General features: G+C 44.4%; 1 protein-coding gene across 2 annotated transcripts in view; it reads right to left on the bottom strand.

Moving 5' to 3' along the window:
• STK39 (serine/threonine kinase 39) overlaps positions 1-18,627 on the bottom strand; it is a 297,979-nt gene extending 279,352 nt beyond the window's left edge. For both annotated transcript variants that reach the window (XM_045066931.1, XM_045066932.1), the window contains exon 1: positions 18,302-18,627. In XM_045066931.1, the coding sequence (XP_044922866.1) occupies positions 18,302-18,503 (202 nt within the window). In that variant the 5' untranslated portion in view covers positions 18,504-18,627. The remainder of the gene's footprint in view (positions 1-18,301) is intronic.
• Positions 18,628-18,895: the final 268 nt, after the last annotated feature.

Genomic DNA, 18,895 nt, shown 5'->3' with positions numbered 1-18,895 from the left:
CTTGGATGATAATTTTTCTCTTTTTCCGATCCATAACCATCACACGCCCCCCCATCCACCATTTTATCCCCCTGGTCTTAGATATTTCAGGTATGGGTCAAGTAGGAGACAAAGCAAGATGCCTTTCCAGTCTAACTCCTTTCTATCTTTAAGGCCAGAAAAGGGGAGCAACTGAGAGGGCAATTCATTAGTGAACAGTTGGAGGAAATTTCCAGTCTCTATCAAAAGTACAAATGCAATACCATTTGTCCCTGCAATCCTACTTTTGGATATCCATTTCACAGAAATACAGAAGCCTGGAGACAAACAATAAGTTAATCAATTAAAGACTGGTTAAAAGAACTATAGCCCCAAAGAACAGAAATGGAGCTGGAAGAGATACACGAATATTTAAATATAAATAATAAAATAATATTTTTTAAAGATTTTATTTATTTATTTGACAGAGAGAGATCACAAGTAGACGGAGAGGCAGGCAGAGAGAGAGAGAGGGAAGCAGGCTCCCTGTTGAGCAGAGAGCCCGATGTGGGGCTCGATCCCAGGACCCTGAGATCATGACCTGAGCCAAAGGCAGCGGCTTAACCCACTGAGCCACCCAGGTGCCCCTAAAATAATATTTTAAATGAGATGATCTATGAGAAATGACCTAGAGTATAGCTCTGAATATTTGTGATGTGTATATTTTACTACAAATTAGTAGAAAATACAAATTAGTAAAATATACATATAACATATATTACTACTTCATAGAAATAAAATCATTAAGTGTAGAATAATGTCCACAGTTACCATGTTACATGTACAATAATTAAATTTTGAGGACACCTGGTTGGCTCAGTTGGTTAAGCATTTGCCTTTGGCTCAGGTCATAACCTCAGGGACCTGGGATCAAGCCACAGGTAGGGCTCTCACTAAGCAGGTAGTCTGCTTCTCCCCCTAGCTCTGCTCCTCCCTCCTGCTGGTGTTCTCAAGTGTGTGCTCTTTCTCTAAAATAAATAAAATCTTTAAAAAAATTAAATTTTGGGAAAAATATCTATGTACATATATATATACAAAGAAAAACATCCTGACAGATATATACCACACTGATCACAGAGAGTAACTCTGGAAATGAAAACTGAGGGTTGTTATTTTTACCTACATGAAACTAAAGTATTTCTTTATATCTTTGTAATTTAAAAAATTTTTAAAATAAAATCAAGACTAGTCATGCCAATAGTCATGCCAATATTTCAATATTTTGTTGAAAATGCTATAAAATCTGGGGCACGTGGGTGGCTCACATTAAGCATCTGCCTTCCACTCAGGTCATGGTCCTGGGGTTCAGGGACGAGCCCCACATCAGGCTCCCTATTCAACGGAAAGCCTGCTTCTCCCTCCCCCACTCCCCCTGCTTGTATTCCCTCTCATGCTGTCTCTCTGTGTCAAATAAATAAACAAAATCTTAAAAAAAAAAAAATTACTAGGAATCCCCTTTAAAAAAAAAAAAAAGTGCTATAAAATCCCTGAAACTTAAAAAAAATTTTTTTTAACTTTTTTTTTTTAAGATTTTATTTATTTATTTGACAGAGATCACAAGCAAGCAGAGAGGCAGGCAGAGAGAGAGGGGAAAGCAGGCTCCCCACTGAGCAGAGAACCCCATGCAGTGCTCTGATCCCAGGACTCTGAGAACAAGACCTGAGCCAAAGGCAGAGGCTTTAACCCACTGAGCCACCCAGGTGCCCCCCCAAAATTTAACATTCTGATCACCAAATTAAATTCCTAAAGATTCATTTCTCCTGCCTGCCAATGAAACCAAACAGCAGGTTCTACAAAAAGAAAGACAGCGTATATTCAGCCAATCTAAAAAATTCTCATAGTGTCAGCTCTAGGTTTGATATGAAAGGTCAAGGTGAAACTTAAAGTCATTACTATGTTCAAACACACCCACAAATAATAAGAAAGTTACTTACTTTTCAGTTCCCTCCATCTCAGAACTTTCTGTAAAATGTTTTCACTTCCAATCAGGAAAGTACCAAATACCAAATAAGGTGAATCCACAGAACACAAAAGGCAAATAACAGACACTTCTAGGAAATACTAAATTGCATTGTAGACATTAAGATTAGGTTGTAAATGTATTCTGAAAACACGTAAGTGTGAGAAAGATACATATATATATATAATCTGGTAATCAAAAAGTATGCTTTGCTTTCAGTTTATATCAAATTTTTGAGAAACAAATCACTTTTGCCAAGAAGTATTAATCTACCACTGGTTATTTTTCTCTCCCGAAACAAATGAAATGTGAAAGCACTGACAATGCTAAAATGTATCAATCCCCCAAAATAACCACTTCTACTTTTTTTTTTTTTTTTTAAGTCCTATCCCATCTCAACTTAAACTCCTACACCAAAATTCAAACACTACCTAGCCCTGGACAATGAGGTAACTGGTAATATTTCCCCTTTTACTCATCTGTATTATCCAAATTTTCTATATAAGGCTTGTATAGTATTTGGAAAGTTTAAGATAAACAAGCTTGGAGATTTTACAATCCAAAGGTCTAGGTGACATCCTTTTCTCAATCCTCCTTCCCTTTGTGAAACAGCGGTGTGGGCCAACCACAGGAAAGACATTCCGCATATCTAATCCACGTACACATCTGTCTCCCCTTTAGGAAAAAAGGGCAGTCATATTTAAATCCATTAATATGGGGTGCCTGGGTGGCTCAGTGGGTTTAAGCCTCTGCCTTCGGCTCAAGTCATGGTCTCAGGGTCCTGGGATCAAGCCCCGAGTTGGGCTCTCTGCTCAGCGGGGAGCCTGCTTCCCTCTCTCTCTCTCTGCCTGCCTCTCTGCCTACTTGTAATCTCTCTGTCAAATAAATAAAATCTTTGAAAAACAAATAAATCCACAAGTATATAACGATAACACTCAGCCCTCTTCCTACATCTAAAAACATACAATATTTCATAAGTGCTTTTACCAAAAAGGCTGCAATTTAATAAATGGTGCCCTCGCACATCTCCCATCCATCTGTTATTTCTGCCATTCCTATATGATAAACTAAAGAAAATAAGAAGTGGGCAAATTCTGCCAATAACTATTACTAGGTTTCTCATCTTTTTATCCAAATAGGATGGCAATTCTTTTTCGAAAACTGATTATAAAACTGGCTGTCAAGTATTGCTGGATTGACTTCAAAGTGAAGAAACTTCCGTTAATTATGTAAGCAACAATCTATACTTGAACTGAGTGATGCAGAGACAACATGTTATTTTGGGGGCTACGATAGATCTGGTTCACTGTCTTCTAGACGGCAGGAGAAATAAGTTCATATGCCTGCAAACAATCTATATTTTTAACGTGGTGTTGAGTTTTAAGAAGGTCAGTCTGGAATAAAACACCTCAAAGCTAAAAGAATCAGCATTACAAACACACACGCGCACGCGCGTGCGCGCGTCACCCTTCATCCTTCAAATGTCACATTGGAATCAACATCGTTAGATAATTTAGCAAGTTATGTATTTCTAAAGCCACTTTTAAGGCAAAACTCACTCTGACGGATAGTTCACACAGCACATTAGTTTATAAAAACCTATAACCAACCACACACACAGTAACAACCAAGATGAAGGCAGTCGGGCAATTAGCTCCCCTACAAGTCAGAGAGGAAAGTTAAATGAATATCGAACACTCACTCGTGAGCTAAATACAGCTCCTGCGGTAGAGACCTTGCAACGATGGCAGTATGAATTCCTCCCATCTCTGTATTCCTGTCCTTTTGCCGCGGGATTTTTACCACTCCACCCAACAAGCAGAGAAATGGATTTCCCTTCCCTTTGAACCCGAGCTGGCCTTGTGATGCGAGTGAGGCAGAGTGACACTGGGTAAGTACCAAGCCTCAGCCTAAAGAGCCCTTGCAGCCCCAGGCCTGCTAATCCGAAACACGGGAGAGAGTTCACAGCCAAGGGAGAGAGTCCAGGCAGCCTCCTTGAGAATAGGAAATCCGAGGAGAGAGGACCCGCCAATAGCCAGCACCAACCACCACACACAGGACTGAGATCATCTTGACAGAGGTAGCCCCAGCCCAGCCGGCTGTGGACGGGCCCTAGGCAAGAACTGCAGACCAGTCCAGCCCAGCCCACAAATCACCAACCCACAGCATCATAAGTAAAATGGTCATTGGTTTAAGCCACTAAGTTCTGGGGTGGTTTGTCACACAACTATACGTAGCTGAGAGAAAGATGGTCGGAATCCACACTGAGCCTTTCAGCTTGTCAGAGGAACCCCTGAAGGCAAAGCTTTAAAGGAGGTACCCAACTCAACCAGATGTTGCTGCTGAAACTTTCCAGGAAAAACTATATTGTCCCTACTTGCCTTGACCCCTTGCCGAACACCCCTGCAAATTTTAAGCTTGGCTATGCCCCTGAGTTCTTTCTCTCTCTCTCTGTCTCTTACTCCTGCTCAGGTATGAGGTCTTTGGCTGCCTTGTGCCCATCGCTGGCTTTGCAGATCTGATCTTGGGATCCTTCCCCCACGTGACGGCGCTTCCTCTCAGCCTACCATCAGCTTTTGCTTGTGCTAGCCTTACCTCTAGACAAACAACTCATTGTAATCTCAAACCACAGTCCTGGATCATCTCAGTCCTTCTACGAAGTGCTGGTGCAGAATCTATTAAAAACAGTGACTTTAAACAACCAACAGCACTGTTCAGGCTAGAGTCACTCCACATGGTTAACTTATTATTCCAATAAAGCTACAACTGCTTAAAACAGTTTCTGGAAATAGCTTAAGAGCAAGTTAATGAATGTCACATTAGAAATCAGTGTCATTTCTTCATAGGAGTGCTGATATAAACAGGTAAATTTTTTCATTTAAAATAAAATGTAGGGGCACCCGGGTGGCTCAGTTGGTAAAGCCTCTGCCTTCGGCGCAGGTCATGATCCCAGGGTCCTGGGATTGAGTCTCACATCCGCCTCCTTGCTTAGCAGGGAGCCTGCTTCTCCCTGTGCCTGCTGCTCCCCTTGCTTGTGTGCTCTCTCTTGCTCTCTCTCTGACAATAAATAAAATCTTTTAAAAAATAAATAAATAAAATAAAATGAAATGTAATTATAAAGTCTAAGTGGACACCACCTCCTACCTCCTTATTAAAGGAAACAGTACTTTTGTGCAGATAAATTCTGATGTGATCAATTTTAAAGTCAATCACATCCCACGAAGATCACCTTTCATATATTTGACACTCCCTTTCTTCCAAGTAGCTTCAAGAGACAAGGGAATATCTAATTTCAACTCTACACAGCTCTACACAGCTAAATGACCATTCGCTCTTCGTATGGGAGACTCAAGTAGAACATAAGCTATAAGGAAGCACAAGCCACACTAACTGTACCCGAACTTTGACCCACCCTAGTAACCACGTGTCACCTACCTGCCTTTAATGCTATCTCAGCAAATATATAAGCTTCAAAGATGCCTCTATGGTCTACTTCAAATAGGCTTTAAAGAACAGGACATGAAATTACGGCCCTTGGAAAGTCTTCTGCTTCTATGGAAACAATCGGGAAGATGGCTATAAATGAACTCAGAGGCTCATTACCTCTTAGCCCTAGAGATGGTCACGTTTTAAACAACTGACGGTTATTAGATAAACAATCTAACCCCTGATCTTCAAAAATATTCCTCTTTTTAAGTGAGTCCTAATGATCACAACTTGAAACTACACAGAGACATTGCTCCTAGCTCTATTTTAGCCTCCCAAGTGCCCAGGAAAGGTGCCATGTTAAGACTGTTTCCACAACAGCCCTTGCTGAAGGCCAGGCACTGGATGGAAGACTCCAGAAACTTGAAAGGGCATATACAGGAAAAAGTTTAAAGGATTACATAGTAAAATATTCTGTTACGGCCCCAGTCACCCAAGGGACACCAAACATGAGAAAGTACAGACTGTTCCTGAATTGCCCAAAATTAAACCCAGTAATCTCCCTACACAGACTTTTTTTTTCACCCCTCACCCATTAATTCTCTCTCAGAACAAAGCAGTATCCTGCCCAAATAGTGGTTACCAAGTGTGCATTTCTGTTAAGTAGTAACTGAAATACTAGATGTTTTCTTAGTTTTGTGATATATTACTTAGGTTAAGCCATTAATCTTTTAATGACTGAGATACCAAATTATCTTAAATTCAAGAGAAAAGAAGGGCCCATGATTCAAAGTCACCATTGAAGTGACTGAAATTGACACAGGTATTATTTTTTTCTACGTAGAGTTAATTTCACAACTCCTTTGTAATTTCATTTAAAAAAACAACAACAACCCTAGTCAGTTCTTTCTTCATAAATAAAAGAAAATAAACTAAAGTGATACCGTCTGCCACATCCAAACCCAAGACTCTGAAGTAATTTCTTAAGGAAATGTAACATTTTGGTACTTCTGAAAATAGTGGATTTCATTTGGGAGGATTCTCCCAGTTTACACTAATCACAAGAACATCCCAGAATGAGTTAAGTGGGTAAGATAAGAACTCACACTTCAAAACTATCTCCCTACGTCAACTTGGGTATCTGTTTCACCACACACACAAAAAGACTAACTGTTCTTCCGAAAATACGAATCCATTAGCTTTCAAATAGAGCACAGAGTGAAAACAAAAGATTTTATTTTTTACACAAAGTTAGCACTGCCTCTCTCCTTTCTGTACTCCTAAGTCAGTGGCAACGCCTTAGCATGTTATCAGGAGGTCACAATATTTAGTCATTTTCTGAACATTCCGGAGAAGTTATCAACCAGTGCTGGCCGATAAAACGTTTTGCGGTGATGGAAGTAGTCTATATCTGAGCTATCCAAGAGGCTTATTGGCTAGTGCAGATTATAGACGTGAAGTTAAAGAAACAAAATCCAAGTTCTACAGCCGTACTAGCCACAGTTAGGTACTGAGCACTTGAAATGTGCCTAGTGAAACTAAGGAACTGTATTTCATTTAATTATTTTAAAAGATCTATTCTTTGGAGCAGTTTTAGGTTTACAGCAAGACTGAGAGCAATGTAGAGCTTTCCCACATACCCTCTCCCACACACCACCCTCCCCACACACATAGCCTCACCCATTATCAACAACCTCTTGTTACAACGGATGGACCCACACAGGCAGGTCATTATCGTCTGAAGTGCACAGCTGACACCAGGGTTCCCTCCGGATGCTGTACATTCAGAGTTTGAGGAATGGGTCCGGGGAGAAGGATGATGTCATGTAGCCACCATTATGCTATCCCACAGAACGGTTCTAAGTCTAGACATTCTCCTTTCACACACACACCCCAAATTATTTAATTTTCATTAATTTAAATTTAAATAGCCACATGTGGCTAGCGGCTACCAAAGGGGGCTTAGAACCAGACACCCAGTAAAGAATGCTGTCGCTGCTCTGACCGTGACAACGCATCAGCCTGGCAGAAGGGACCTGACTCCAGTGCAGAAACTGCTCCAGCTCCTGATCAGCTGTGAAGGTCATCTACTTCTTATGCTTCCTTCACCCATCACGGTGCTGGTCCTCAGCCTTTTACTTTCCAACACACCCATACAAGCCCCCTACTCCACCTCGCTGGTAAGGTTATAGCCTGGTCTATGTTAACAGAGCAGGCAAAGGACCATGAGAGAAATGAAACGACTTTATGTCCACACACCACCACACTTACATGTTAGATAAAACACCCTGATGAGGAAAGAAATATATATAAAGATCATTTTAACACCTCTAAAGAAATAAACGAGACTTTTACTGTGATAGTTACATGGTAAATACATTCTCAGATAGATAGTTACTGTGCTAAAGTGGTTGTTGTAAAATTCATTCAGCCAATAATTTTTCTAACTTCTTCCTTCTCACTATAATGAGGAACCAAAGTGATGTAAGCAGAAAAAAAAAAAAAAATACTAAACCAGGCAGGAATCATAAGCCTGAGAGTCTAAGGACTTCTGGACCAACAGCTTAAAAAAATAAATAAATAAAGTTGATGAACTTAAGCCACTGGAGTCTTCATCTGTAAAACAAAGGAGCAGGAATGGATTTTGTGTTCCGTCTGTTCCAAAATTAAATTTCCCAATTCTTTATTCTTAATGTCATTCCTCACTTAGGAATCAACTTATAAATAAAACCCAAATTCCTTCCCCTGAGCACTCTCTCTCCCTGCTTTCTTGATCACCCCATAATTAACCAAAGTGTGTGGTGTCACTGCCAATTAGGAAGGAAGGAAGGAAGATAGGAAGGAAGGAAGGAAGCATCAATAGAGTGATTATGAGAAGTCTCAGAACTTCCACAGGTCACTGGCTCCAAAAGACTCCCCAAATGAAGGTGCCTGGCTGGCTCAATTGGTAGAGCACATGACTCTTGATCGCAGGGTCCTGAGCTCAAGGCCCATGGTGGGAGTAGAGTTTACTTTAAAAAAAAAAATCAATAAAATTAAACTTTAAAAAAATAGTCCCCAAATAAAGATCTATCATTCATATGGCAGAAAGTCATCCATCTTCACTCCCATACTAGTTCTTCCAGTAAATAGCTCTAGTGACCTAACCCCCAAAAATGTCACCAAAACATGTATGTTCACCTACTGGAAGAACCAAATGAGTACCCCCACCACTTGATCTTTGGGAATTATACTAAATGTCATTTACTGAAAGAAGTTCGAGGGGTGCCTGGGTGGCTCAGTGGGTTGAGACCTCTGCCTTCAGCTCGGGTTGTGATCCCAGGGTCCTGGGATTGAGCCCCCATTGGGCTCTCTGCTCAGTGGGGAGCCTGCTTCCCTTCCTCTCTCTGCCTGCCTCTCTGCCTACTCGTGATCTCTGTCAAAGAAAGAAAGAAAGAAAGAAAGAAAGAAAGAAAGAAGTTCATTCGAAAATAAAAGTCTGTCTTAAAATGATGTCTTCCTATATATTTAAATAAAAAATCAGTTTTAAAGGTCAATTCATCTAATTCCTCAATGTCCAAGAAGCTTCTTAAAACTAAACCACAGCTTATTCTCAAACAACTGGCAGGTGGAAAGAACCAGGAACTACATCAGCATTTACTCACACCAGTTCCAAAAGGTGTATCTAAATCAATTCTAGAACTAAAACACTGCCAACCCATTCTCTTAAGACTATTATTTCTCTTCTGCTTCCCAGTTAAATCAAGCTTAAAATGCCTCTTTAACTAACATATTCAGTTCTTCTCTAGTATCAAAAACTTGACCAATGAATGGCAGATTTGCAAAAAGTAATACCTGAAACACTTGAATCACTCCAACCATCTTGGAATTATTTTGGAATAATTTAAAAAACCTATCCTGGAGAAATATGCAAAACTTCATAGCATTACAAAAATTCTATATAAAGAGGAAAAAAAAATTTTTTTTCCCAGTGACTACACTGTAGGAGGAATTGTAACACCTATTAGATTGGTTTTGACTTAAAAAGACGGATGGTCTAGGGTCTTAGCCGTATCCTATCCTATCTACACCAATCCTATTACCTTTGGTCCCCGATTATTTATAAAAATTCAATCCCTGCTATCATAACAACCTTTGAAAGCCACCTGTCCTGATATTCAGTTCCTGTGTTTCACATATATCCTTGATCTTTTCCCAACAGTTCTGATTTCTACCCAGCAAGAGGCCCCACAGAACTTCAAGGTTGGGTTATATATAAATACGTAAACAGGAAGAGAGAGGTCATGGGTATGCCCAAGAAAGGAAAGCTCTAAAGAAGAGACCAGTGCCAGGCCCTCCCTGTCCTACTCTAGAGTGTCTCAATAAAAGGATGCCACAGCTGTGACAGGGAGCTCTGGTCCTTCATCTGGAGAGACCATTTCACAGTCCCCATAACCCCAGGAGAGCAGGGCCTCTGCCCGCTGCCTCCCTGCACACTACAGGCAAGAGCAAACGCTCAAGTGCTTACTCTTCATCTGGGAGGATTAATGAGCTAATTTCTACAGAGCCCTTTAAGCTGATTGGCCCAGACACAACTAAATAAGCATCATCATCAACCATCGGCAAGACTGACTCTTCAGCATCCGGGGAGGCAAATTTTTAGAAGTCAGGCAATGTTCTCCTTGCACAAGAAGGGAAAGAATGTCTGTCCCCAGAGTTCAGACTTTAATCCAGAAAACATTGATCAAATACTTAATACAAGATGTGGGTTGGGGCGCCTGGGTGGCTCAGTGGTTGAGCCGCTGCCTTCGGCTCAGGTCATGATCTCAGGGTCCTGGGATCGAGTCCCGCATCGGGCTCTCTGCTCAGCAGGGAGCCTGCTTCCTCCTCTCTCTCTCTCTCTGCCTGCCTCTCTGCCTACTTGTGATTTCTCTCTGTCAAATAAATAAATAAAATCTTTAAAAAAAAAAAAAAAAAAGATGTGGGGTATAGAGGCCAGAGACACTGTCCTCAAGGAGTTAACATCTAGCACCGGCATGGGCAAGGAAGCAAACCATTTGCACGCGGCGTGAGGACTGTTAAGAGGATGAAATACCCAACAGAGCAAGGGGCAGAGGGAAAGGAGGCTCGGGCGCAGAGACTGTTGCTGCGAAGAGAAAGCATTTATTGCAGGTCTTAACAGGGAGGCCCGATCTGGGTGTGTTCAGTTTATGAACGTGCATCAAGCTATATGTTTATGATCTGTACAGTTTACCATGTGCACGCTACACTTCAATGAAGGTAAAACTTAAAAGGAGAGATAGTGTTTTCAGTTAAATAAACGAAGACGGTAGGGAAGGGTGTGGAATGCTGTTCCAAGCAGAGCAAAAACCTGCCTCACAAGCGAAGGATGGGGGGAAGAATAGCACGAACGAACTATTCCCACAACCATGACAGGTTCCCATCGGCTGGGAGCCTGAGAATGGAAATCACAACGGATGTCTGTCTGCAAAGAGAGGCAAGAGACAATTTCCAAAAGGCCTTCAACACCATGCTTAGAGCTATCCTTAAGGATGACAGAAAAGCCACAAAAAGTTTTTTAAGTCTGGGGAAACTGATAAAAAAACGTTAGTATAGGTCTCTCATTGTGCGGACGATGTGTACCGTAGCTGGAAGCAAGAAGAGAAGAGGAAGGAACCTTCCCAGGAACTTATTACAATTACCCAAATCAGAACCGATCAGGGCCCACACCAAACAGGAGATGGCCAAGAGGAGGAGTGAAAGACAAAGCAAAGAAGATAACAAGTGCACAGGAAATCGAGGACTCATGACCAATTTGATGTGGGAGGTGGAAGAAGACAGGGAAGTGGGGGATCCCCGGCGTTTTTCTGTTTTGCGTTCGAGGGTTTTAAGAAGAGTGTTGACGAAGCTCATCAGGATGGAAGCAAAGGCGGCGAGACCATTAGTTTCATCGTGAGGAGGAAGGTCTGTGGAACATCTACGCAAAGACCTGGAAAGGGCGGAGGCTGGTCCAAAGAAGCCAGAGCACGTCTGCACTCCAGGTGACAGGTGCAGCCGCAGGCACATTGGGAAGGGGATCCTGGAGCAGGGGCCGCCAGCAAGGGAGGAGGAGAGCAGATGGTGCCACCACCTGCAGAGAGGAAAAGAGAGGACCGCCGTGTCCCTGGGCTGCGGTCACGCAAGGGTCACAGTCATCGGAGACCGACAACTGGTTTCTCAGCGAGAGGGCGCAAGCCAGACTGCGGCGGGCTGAGAAGTGAACGAGAGGTTCTTTCAAAAGGCGTAGCTGTGAAAGGAAGGAAGGAGATAAGGTGGTGGCGAGGGGAGGAAGGAGTAGCGAGAGTTTTGTTTTGTTCTCTCTTGTTGTTGAAGATAAGAAAGACCTGAGAGTATTTTTTAAGCCTGGAGAGAAGCAGAGAGGGAAGGAAGGAGGTCTGGGAGCTGTCGTGATGGCTCCATCCGAAAACAAACGCTCCGGTCCTCTCGCACTCTGGGACACAGTGATGTTTCTTTTAGTCAGCAGCATTTCCTGCCAGCATGGCAGCCTCCACGGGGCGAACGAACTCGGGAGGTGGAAGAAAAGTGCAGTCTTAGCAGGTTGTTCTTAAAGCCCTGTCATAATGGGCTGTTCCTCCCAGTAGCCTTCCCGCAGGATGCTCTCACCACTTGTCAGAGGGCCATTTGGCACCTAAACACCTGAGCTCTCCAAATCGCCAGGAGCTCCACAGGTCTCTCCACTTCCTCCTGCAGAGGAGGGAAGATGCAAGGGCGGAGGGGCGGGGAGGGCTATCCAGCAAGCTACCTTCTAGCCAGGGCACACCAGAAGGAGGATACTAGCCGGTGGACTCTCACCGGCTCCCTCCCTGCTAGAAACCAAGTGGAGACACCCTTCAAGGCACTCCAGTATCTTGCCAGAGTCAGAGCTGTGTCCCTCCTGATAACCTGAATCTGATTAGCAGCCATGGTCTTCCCAGTTAGAAGACTAACGGGGAGCACGCCCTGTGCAGGCACCCTTCTAAGGGCTTTCCACTCTCTCAATCCACACAACCTTATCTTAATCATCTCCATGTTACTGATGCGGAAACTGAGTGCAGACACATCTAAGTGATTTGCTCAAGGTCACAAGGCCAGGGACTGCTATTGCCAGGATATGAAATAGTCCCGGCCATCTGACTCCAGAGCCCACTCATTCTCAGACATCATCAAAAATGTAATGCATGCATCAAAAAAACCCCCGAAATCTTGCCATTTGCAACAACGGGATGGAATTAGAGGTATCATGCTGAGCATCGTAAGTCAATCAGAGAAAAACAATTATCATATGATCTCTCTGATATGAGGAGTTTGAGAGGCAGGGTGGCGGTGGGGGAGGTGGATTGTGGGGGATGGGGAGGGAGGAAATGAAACAAGATGGGACGGGGAGGGAGACAAACCACAAGAGACTCAATCTCAGGAAACAAACTGAGGGTTGCTAAGGGGGTGGGGGGTAGGGAGAGGGTGGTTGGGTTATGGACATTGGGGAGGGTATGTGCTATGGTGAGAGCTGTGAAGTGTGTAAGCCTGACGATTCACAGACCTGTATCCGTGGGGCAAATAATATATCACATGTTAATAAAAAAAAAAAAAATGTAGTGCATGACAGACTGTCAGAGACAGGGAGAAATAAAGTTATTGCTCACAAATCAAAAAGCATAAATTCAGCATTGTAATAGTACTACCAAAAGTTTCTTTGCACCTAGAGACATTTTCCCCCATGACACTTTAAACAGTACATTCAAAAGAGCATCTCTGTGCTCTAAAACGAACTATTATCCTTATTGACCTCTGTAGATATAGTAAAAAAACAAAAACCCACGCTGAACTGTACCCTATATAGGGATGAACTAACTGTATGGTAGGTGAAATATACCACATTAAAGCTGTGACTTAAGTGGGAGGGAACGATGAAGAAAGGCAAACCAATAAATTTGATAACTTAAAGGCAAAAATTTCATGAAAGAACATAAATGACCGAAATTAAGACAACAAAATCCAAATAATAAATATAAACTTGAGGTGTGGATGGCTCCACAGGGGAATTCTATTAAATAAATAAAAAGGCATTTCTATTACAAATATAACTACTACCAGTTATACACTTAAAAAACAGTTGAAATCATAAATCTCATGTGATAGATATGTGTATATTTTACCGCAATAATAAAAAAAGTACAAAAAGAATATTCCTATATACATTTTTCTCTTTATTACAAAAAAAAGTGAAAGGATATGAAAGCCAAAGCCCTCTTACACCATACATCTGACACCTGTTTAACTTTAAAGAAAAAAAGAAAGAAAGAAAAGAAAAGAAAAGCCAAGGGCACCTGGATGGCTCAGCTGATTGAGCCTCTGACTCTAGACTTCAGCTCAGGTCATGATCTCAGGGTCGTGGGACGGAGCCCACACCAGCTTCCATAGTCAGCACAGAGTCTATTTGTCCCTCTCCCTCTGTTCCCACCCACCCACACTCACTCACGCTCTGTCTCTCTCTCAAATAAATCAATAAAACCTTATTTAAAAAAAAAAATGCCCAAACTAGTAAACCAAAAGCAAGAGCAAAGCTGCCCAATTGAAAGTTCTGGGAGATACACACTCAGTGCCCTAGCCCTCTGAGATCCTATAAAAACAACTGTGAGCCAGTGTAGCTCCCAATGTCCTCCAGATCCTTCTAGAACATCCATAAATCCCGTTCTAATTTCTAAACCATAGAACCCTGCACAAACTCAGAGCACAGAGCAAAACAGTAGTGCACTAGGCTGCTTACAGTCTCATTTTAGGAAAAGCTGTTGCTCCTTGAAAACCTGGCCATATGTGCTATTATCTGGGTTTGGGGAGAATGCATATGAATGGTTAAAAAAAAAAAAAAAAAAAAAGACATCACTGGAAAGAAATAAAGTATCCAAAGGAGCTCTTAGTCAAACTATGGCTAAGATGCTAAGAACCAAATTCTTGCGTTGACAAGGACCAAAATTCAAATGTATTACTTCTTTAACAGACTTTATTTTTCAGTTACCTCCACACCCAATGTGGGGCTTGAATTCACAGCCCAAAGAGCAAAAGTCACATACTCCACCAGCTAAGCCAGCCAGGCACCCTTAAATTTATTACTTTTAGATCATTCTAAATGACCACTCAGGACAAAATGAATCAGCACAGAGAAATCAAGTACAAAACTAAAGAAAGGCTTATCCTGCAAAAAAAACCTAAGAAAAGCAAACATCCTCTGAGGTACAAGTCTATTTAGGGCTTCTCTGAGGAAAACCAACAAAGATCACAGCCCCTGCTGCAATGATGGGACTCAGATAAGGGAAACTCGTATGGCAGTGACTTTGGCGCTGTGACGGGAAAGTTCCTTAAGGTGGTTCAATCCTACTACAGATGCCAAAGACAGCATTTATGTGACTCGCTGTTCACTCTGTTCAACAATGAAGGTAACACTATCAATATTACTAACAAACTAATTTTTCAAATGGCCTCTCTTTGGGTACCCCTCACCCTTCTAAAAAAGGAACTGGAGTGTGGGATGGAGGGGAGAGAGAACAAAGCTTCACGGGGCTGAAGAGTATAGAGTATAAAACTTCCTAGGAACAGCTACTTGTTTAGGAGACAGAATTATCTGAAGTCTACCAAGACAATAATATAGATGGCTAAAAGGAGTTTAATAATTTCACAACACAGGGCGCCTGGGTGGCTCAGTGGGTTAAAGCCTCTGCCTTCAGCTCAAGTCGTGATCCCGGGGACCTGGGATCAAGCCCCTCATCGGGCTCTCTGCTCAGTGGGGAGCCTGCTTCCCTCTACCACTCTGCCTGCCTCTCTGCCTACCTGTGATCTCTGTCAAATAAATAAATAAAATTTTTAAAAAATAATAATAATTTCACAACACTTTCATCCCCTCTCAAAGTATAAAGCTCCTTCAGATAGACTTTACATCATTTCCAGGTCATGCATAAACTTCTGAACCAGATTAGCCCTAAGAGCATTACAAATTCTCCACTGATCTTTCAGGACACAAGAACAGCGATACAACAAAAGGGAAAACTTTATTTTTAGACTTGCAAAATCCTATGTTTACTTTTCTAAAACAGAAGTCAAACAACTGAACCTGCTTTGTTTGAACTTTAGTAAACCGATTCTCTCATAATCCTGAGGCCCCAATCTCTGCCCAGGAGGAAAGGATGAAAAAGTGCTCTGTGCCACGCTGTAAAGTTAAAAACGCGGTGCCTGCCTCCGTCTTCTGCGGAGACACATCCGAGCCTCCTGCTGGTCGCAGTTCACACTGCCAGAGCCCTATCATATGACACCTGCCGTGTGGAGGGGGAAGGCAGAAGCTCTCCACCCGCATTCATGTCGAAACTAGTTCAGTGTCAACTACTAACTTCTGCATGTAACGTTTAAGCTAAAGTGCTTCACCACAAGTTCACCTGTAATCGCTCAACTAGCATTAAACGCTAATTGGAAATGGGTTTATAATTCCCTTTAAACATTAAGCCCTTGCAAAACCCTATTCCAGCAATCTGATTTGTCAATAACATGGCCTCCACACAGACCATTGTTTTGTTGGAAAAATACAAGATAAATTTAAAATGTAGAAAAGCCCTTCCCACCGTGTGAATGTGCAAAAATAGGGGTAGAAGTAATAAGCAGGTGTTTCTGTTCTCAAATTCCTTAAGTAAACTGACCAACCATAATTAACAGTGCCGTTATTGCACACAGAAACAAACCCTGCAATTAATCCCATCACTTAAAAGAATTTTATTCATTAGCTCACAAAACCAGTCAACTCAAAATACTATGCTTTCAAAAGGCAAAGCTTGCATCATAACCCTGATAAATGACAAAATAAGCATATAAACTGATTATAACCAAATTCTGGTTCCCGTGATCCCCAGGCCCCCTCCTCCTTTGTGCTCACTCATCAAGTCTTAGAGAACTGATTACAAAAAGTCGTGGAGTCCTTGAGGGTAGGAACCATTTTTATGAACTTGTATACTGCTAACACCTAGGACAATTCTTGGGACATAGTAGGGCCATAAATTTTGTGGCACAAATTAAAAATAGGGGATCACATGCTATAAAGTATGTAAAAAGAGATGCAGAGGAAGCCAATGTACTTTGCCTCAAAAAAAGCAAAAGCCTTCTCAAGGAAAATTTCCTCTGGCCTTGGGTGCTGAGTGAGATTGCCTACAAACATGGGCACTTGGATGAGAACAGCCTGTGCCCAGAAAACAAGGAATGGGAGACCAGATGTGTCATAGGACAGCAGAATATTCAAGGTACAATCAAACAAGCAAACTCTAGAAAGGGGCAAAACCCAAAAAACAAAACAAAAAACCCAACAACTGAAGGGGCTTATATGCCAGGTTAAAGCAGTTTTCTCTGGATAGGCTTTGAGAAGCCCAGAAAGTGATTTAATCCAGGCATTGACACAAAGACACATCCCTTAGAGAATCCCTGGCCCAAAGTTGTGAAAAGTCTGGGTTTTCAAAGAATTTTATGGAGAAATATCTATTTTAGATTATTTGAAGTTTTCATATTCTAGGTGACTGTTCTGCCCATCGTTTTCTCATATATATGAAATATATGTGTATTTCAGTCTATGCTGTTTCATTTACATAGAAGCAGGTGATAAAGGCTCATTTAAACGCCTAATGAAATTCTCTTGTTTTTACATTTTTAAAGGGGTCTGGAGGATTTTTTTTAAAAGAAAAGCAAATATATATATATTATATTTAACATAAATATCCTAAATTCCTTTTCCATATCCAGCTATGGGAAAGCTGCGTCCCACCGCAGCCCCACTCATGCTGGAAGCGGAAGGTGCACTTCGCCTGGACGCTTTCCTAACTAGGTTTAACAAGACTCTGACAAAGGACGACCCACTAGGAAAGGTTCGAAGTGAAGGTTCCACACAAATCTCCGGGCCTTTCACGTGCTTGGCCCAGCGAAAAGTAATGCCGGCTTCTTGCCGTTGACTTTGCCAGGTTTTTAAAAATGTACGATAAGGTGATATTTGTGAGCCGACTAGATGGCACCGAAGGGCAGGAAGCACATCACGGAAAGTCTCGGGTTTCGCTCTTGCAGCTCGGCCCTGAACCGGAGGAAAGCACCGGCCCGGTGCAGGGGAGGCGGCCAGGGTGCCTGCCTTTCCCCGGGCGGCCGGGCTGGGCGGCAGGCGGCGCGCCAGGGCTCCGAGAGGCGGGTACCCGGGCGCGCCGGGCTGCAGGACGGGCGTGGAGCAGCGGCTGTCAGGAAGGGAGACCAGCATCCTCCCCGGCATCGGTTAAGAACCTGGGCCTCCGCGATCCCTACGTGGTCCCGTTACCCACGGCGAAAGGCTGCTGACAGGAGGCGGAGGCGCGGAGCTTGGCGAGCAGAAGCGCGGCTGCGCCCGCTGAGTCCCCCAGGACGCGGCCCCCCGGGCGCAGCGCGGGGGCGCTGGAAGCCCAGGGCGGCGCCCCCGCAACCCCACCCCACCCCACCCCACCGCACCCGCAGCTGCCTGCCCGCGTGGCCACTGGCCACGGGCTGCGGCCCCAACGCGCTGGTGGAGGGCGATGCGGCGGCGTTGCCGGGTCTCGGGCTCCGCCGCCCCGGCGATCCCGGAGATAAAAGTTTGCAGCATGCGGCTCGTCTGCAGTGCGAGTCACATCCGCCGCGCCGCCTCCTGCAGCACCAGCGCTCAGAGAACGAACAAATAAATTTAAAAAAAAAAAAAAAAAGAACTGTTGAAGCCTGTAGGCCCCGAAGCCGGCCGCTCTGCCTCCCGGGCGTGCATGCAGGCGAGCCCAGCATCCCGCGCCCCCTCCCGCCCCCGGCCGCGCCTCCCTCCCGGCCTCGGCGCCCGGCCTGGGCCGGCCCCGCCGCGCCCGCCGCACTGACCGATAACCTCCTGCAGTTCGTACGCGTCCCTGCAGATGGGCCAGCCGACGGCCTGCGCCGCCGGGGCCGGGGCCGGAGCCGGGGCCGCGGGCGTTGCCGGGGCCGCCGCTGCTGTCGCGGCCGCGGGGGCCGCCGCCGCTGTCACCGGGGCTGTCTGCTGGGGCTGCTGGACGTGCACGGGCGAGCCGCTCGGCTCCGCCATGATGCTGCCGGAGGAGAGCGGGAGGACGCGCCGGCCGGCGGACGACCTTCCACTTGAAACTTCGCTTCCCTCACCGCCGACACCTCTCGCCCGGCGCACGCCCTCCCCGCCGCGCCGCCGCCGCCGCCGCCGCCGGAGCCAGCCACGAGGGGAGGGAGCGAGGGAGGCCGAGCCGGGCGGAGGGAGGAGGCAGCGCCGGCAGAGGCGGGGTGGGGAGGAGGCGGCGGCCGCCGCGCTCGCCGCGCGCCCCGAGCCTCGTGCGCGCAGTTCTCTGCCTCCGCGAGGGGAACCGCCGCCCCGCCGCCCCCTCCCTCTCTGCTCGAGGCCGGGGAAGTTTCCACCCAAGGGGAGCAGGGCGGGTTTGTGTTTGCTTTTGGGGCCCGCGTCCCAGA

Source organism: Mustela putorius, unplaced genomic scaffold, assembly GCF_011764305.1.
Source record: "Mustela putorius furo isolate JIRA1106 unplaced genomic scaffold, ASM1176430v1.1 tig00003869_pilon_pilon_pilon, whole genome shotgun sequence".
NCBI classification, from domain to species: domain Eukaryota; kingdom Metazoa; phylum Chordata; class Mammalia; order Carnivora; family Mustelidae; genus Mustela; species Mustela putorius.
This window is presented reverse-complemented; position numbering and strand designations above follow the sequence as displayed.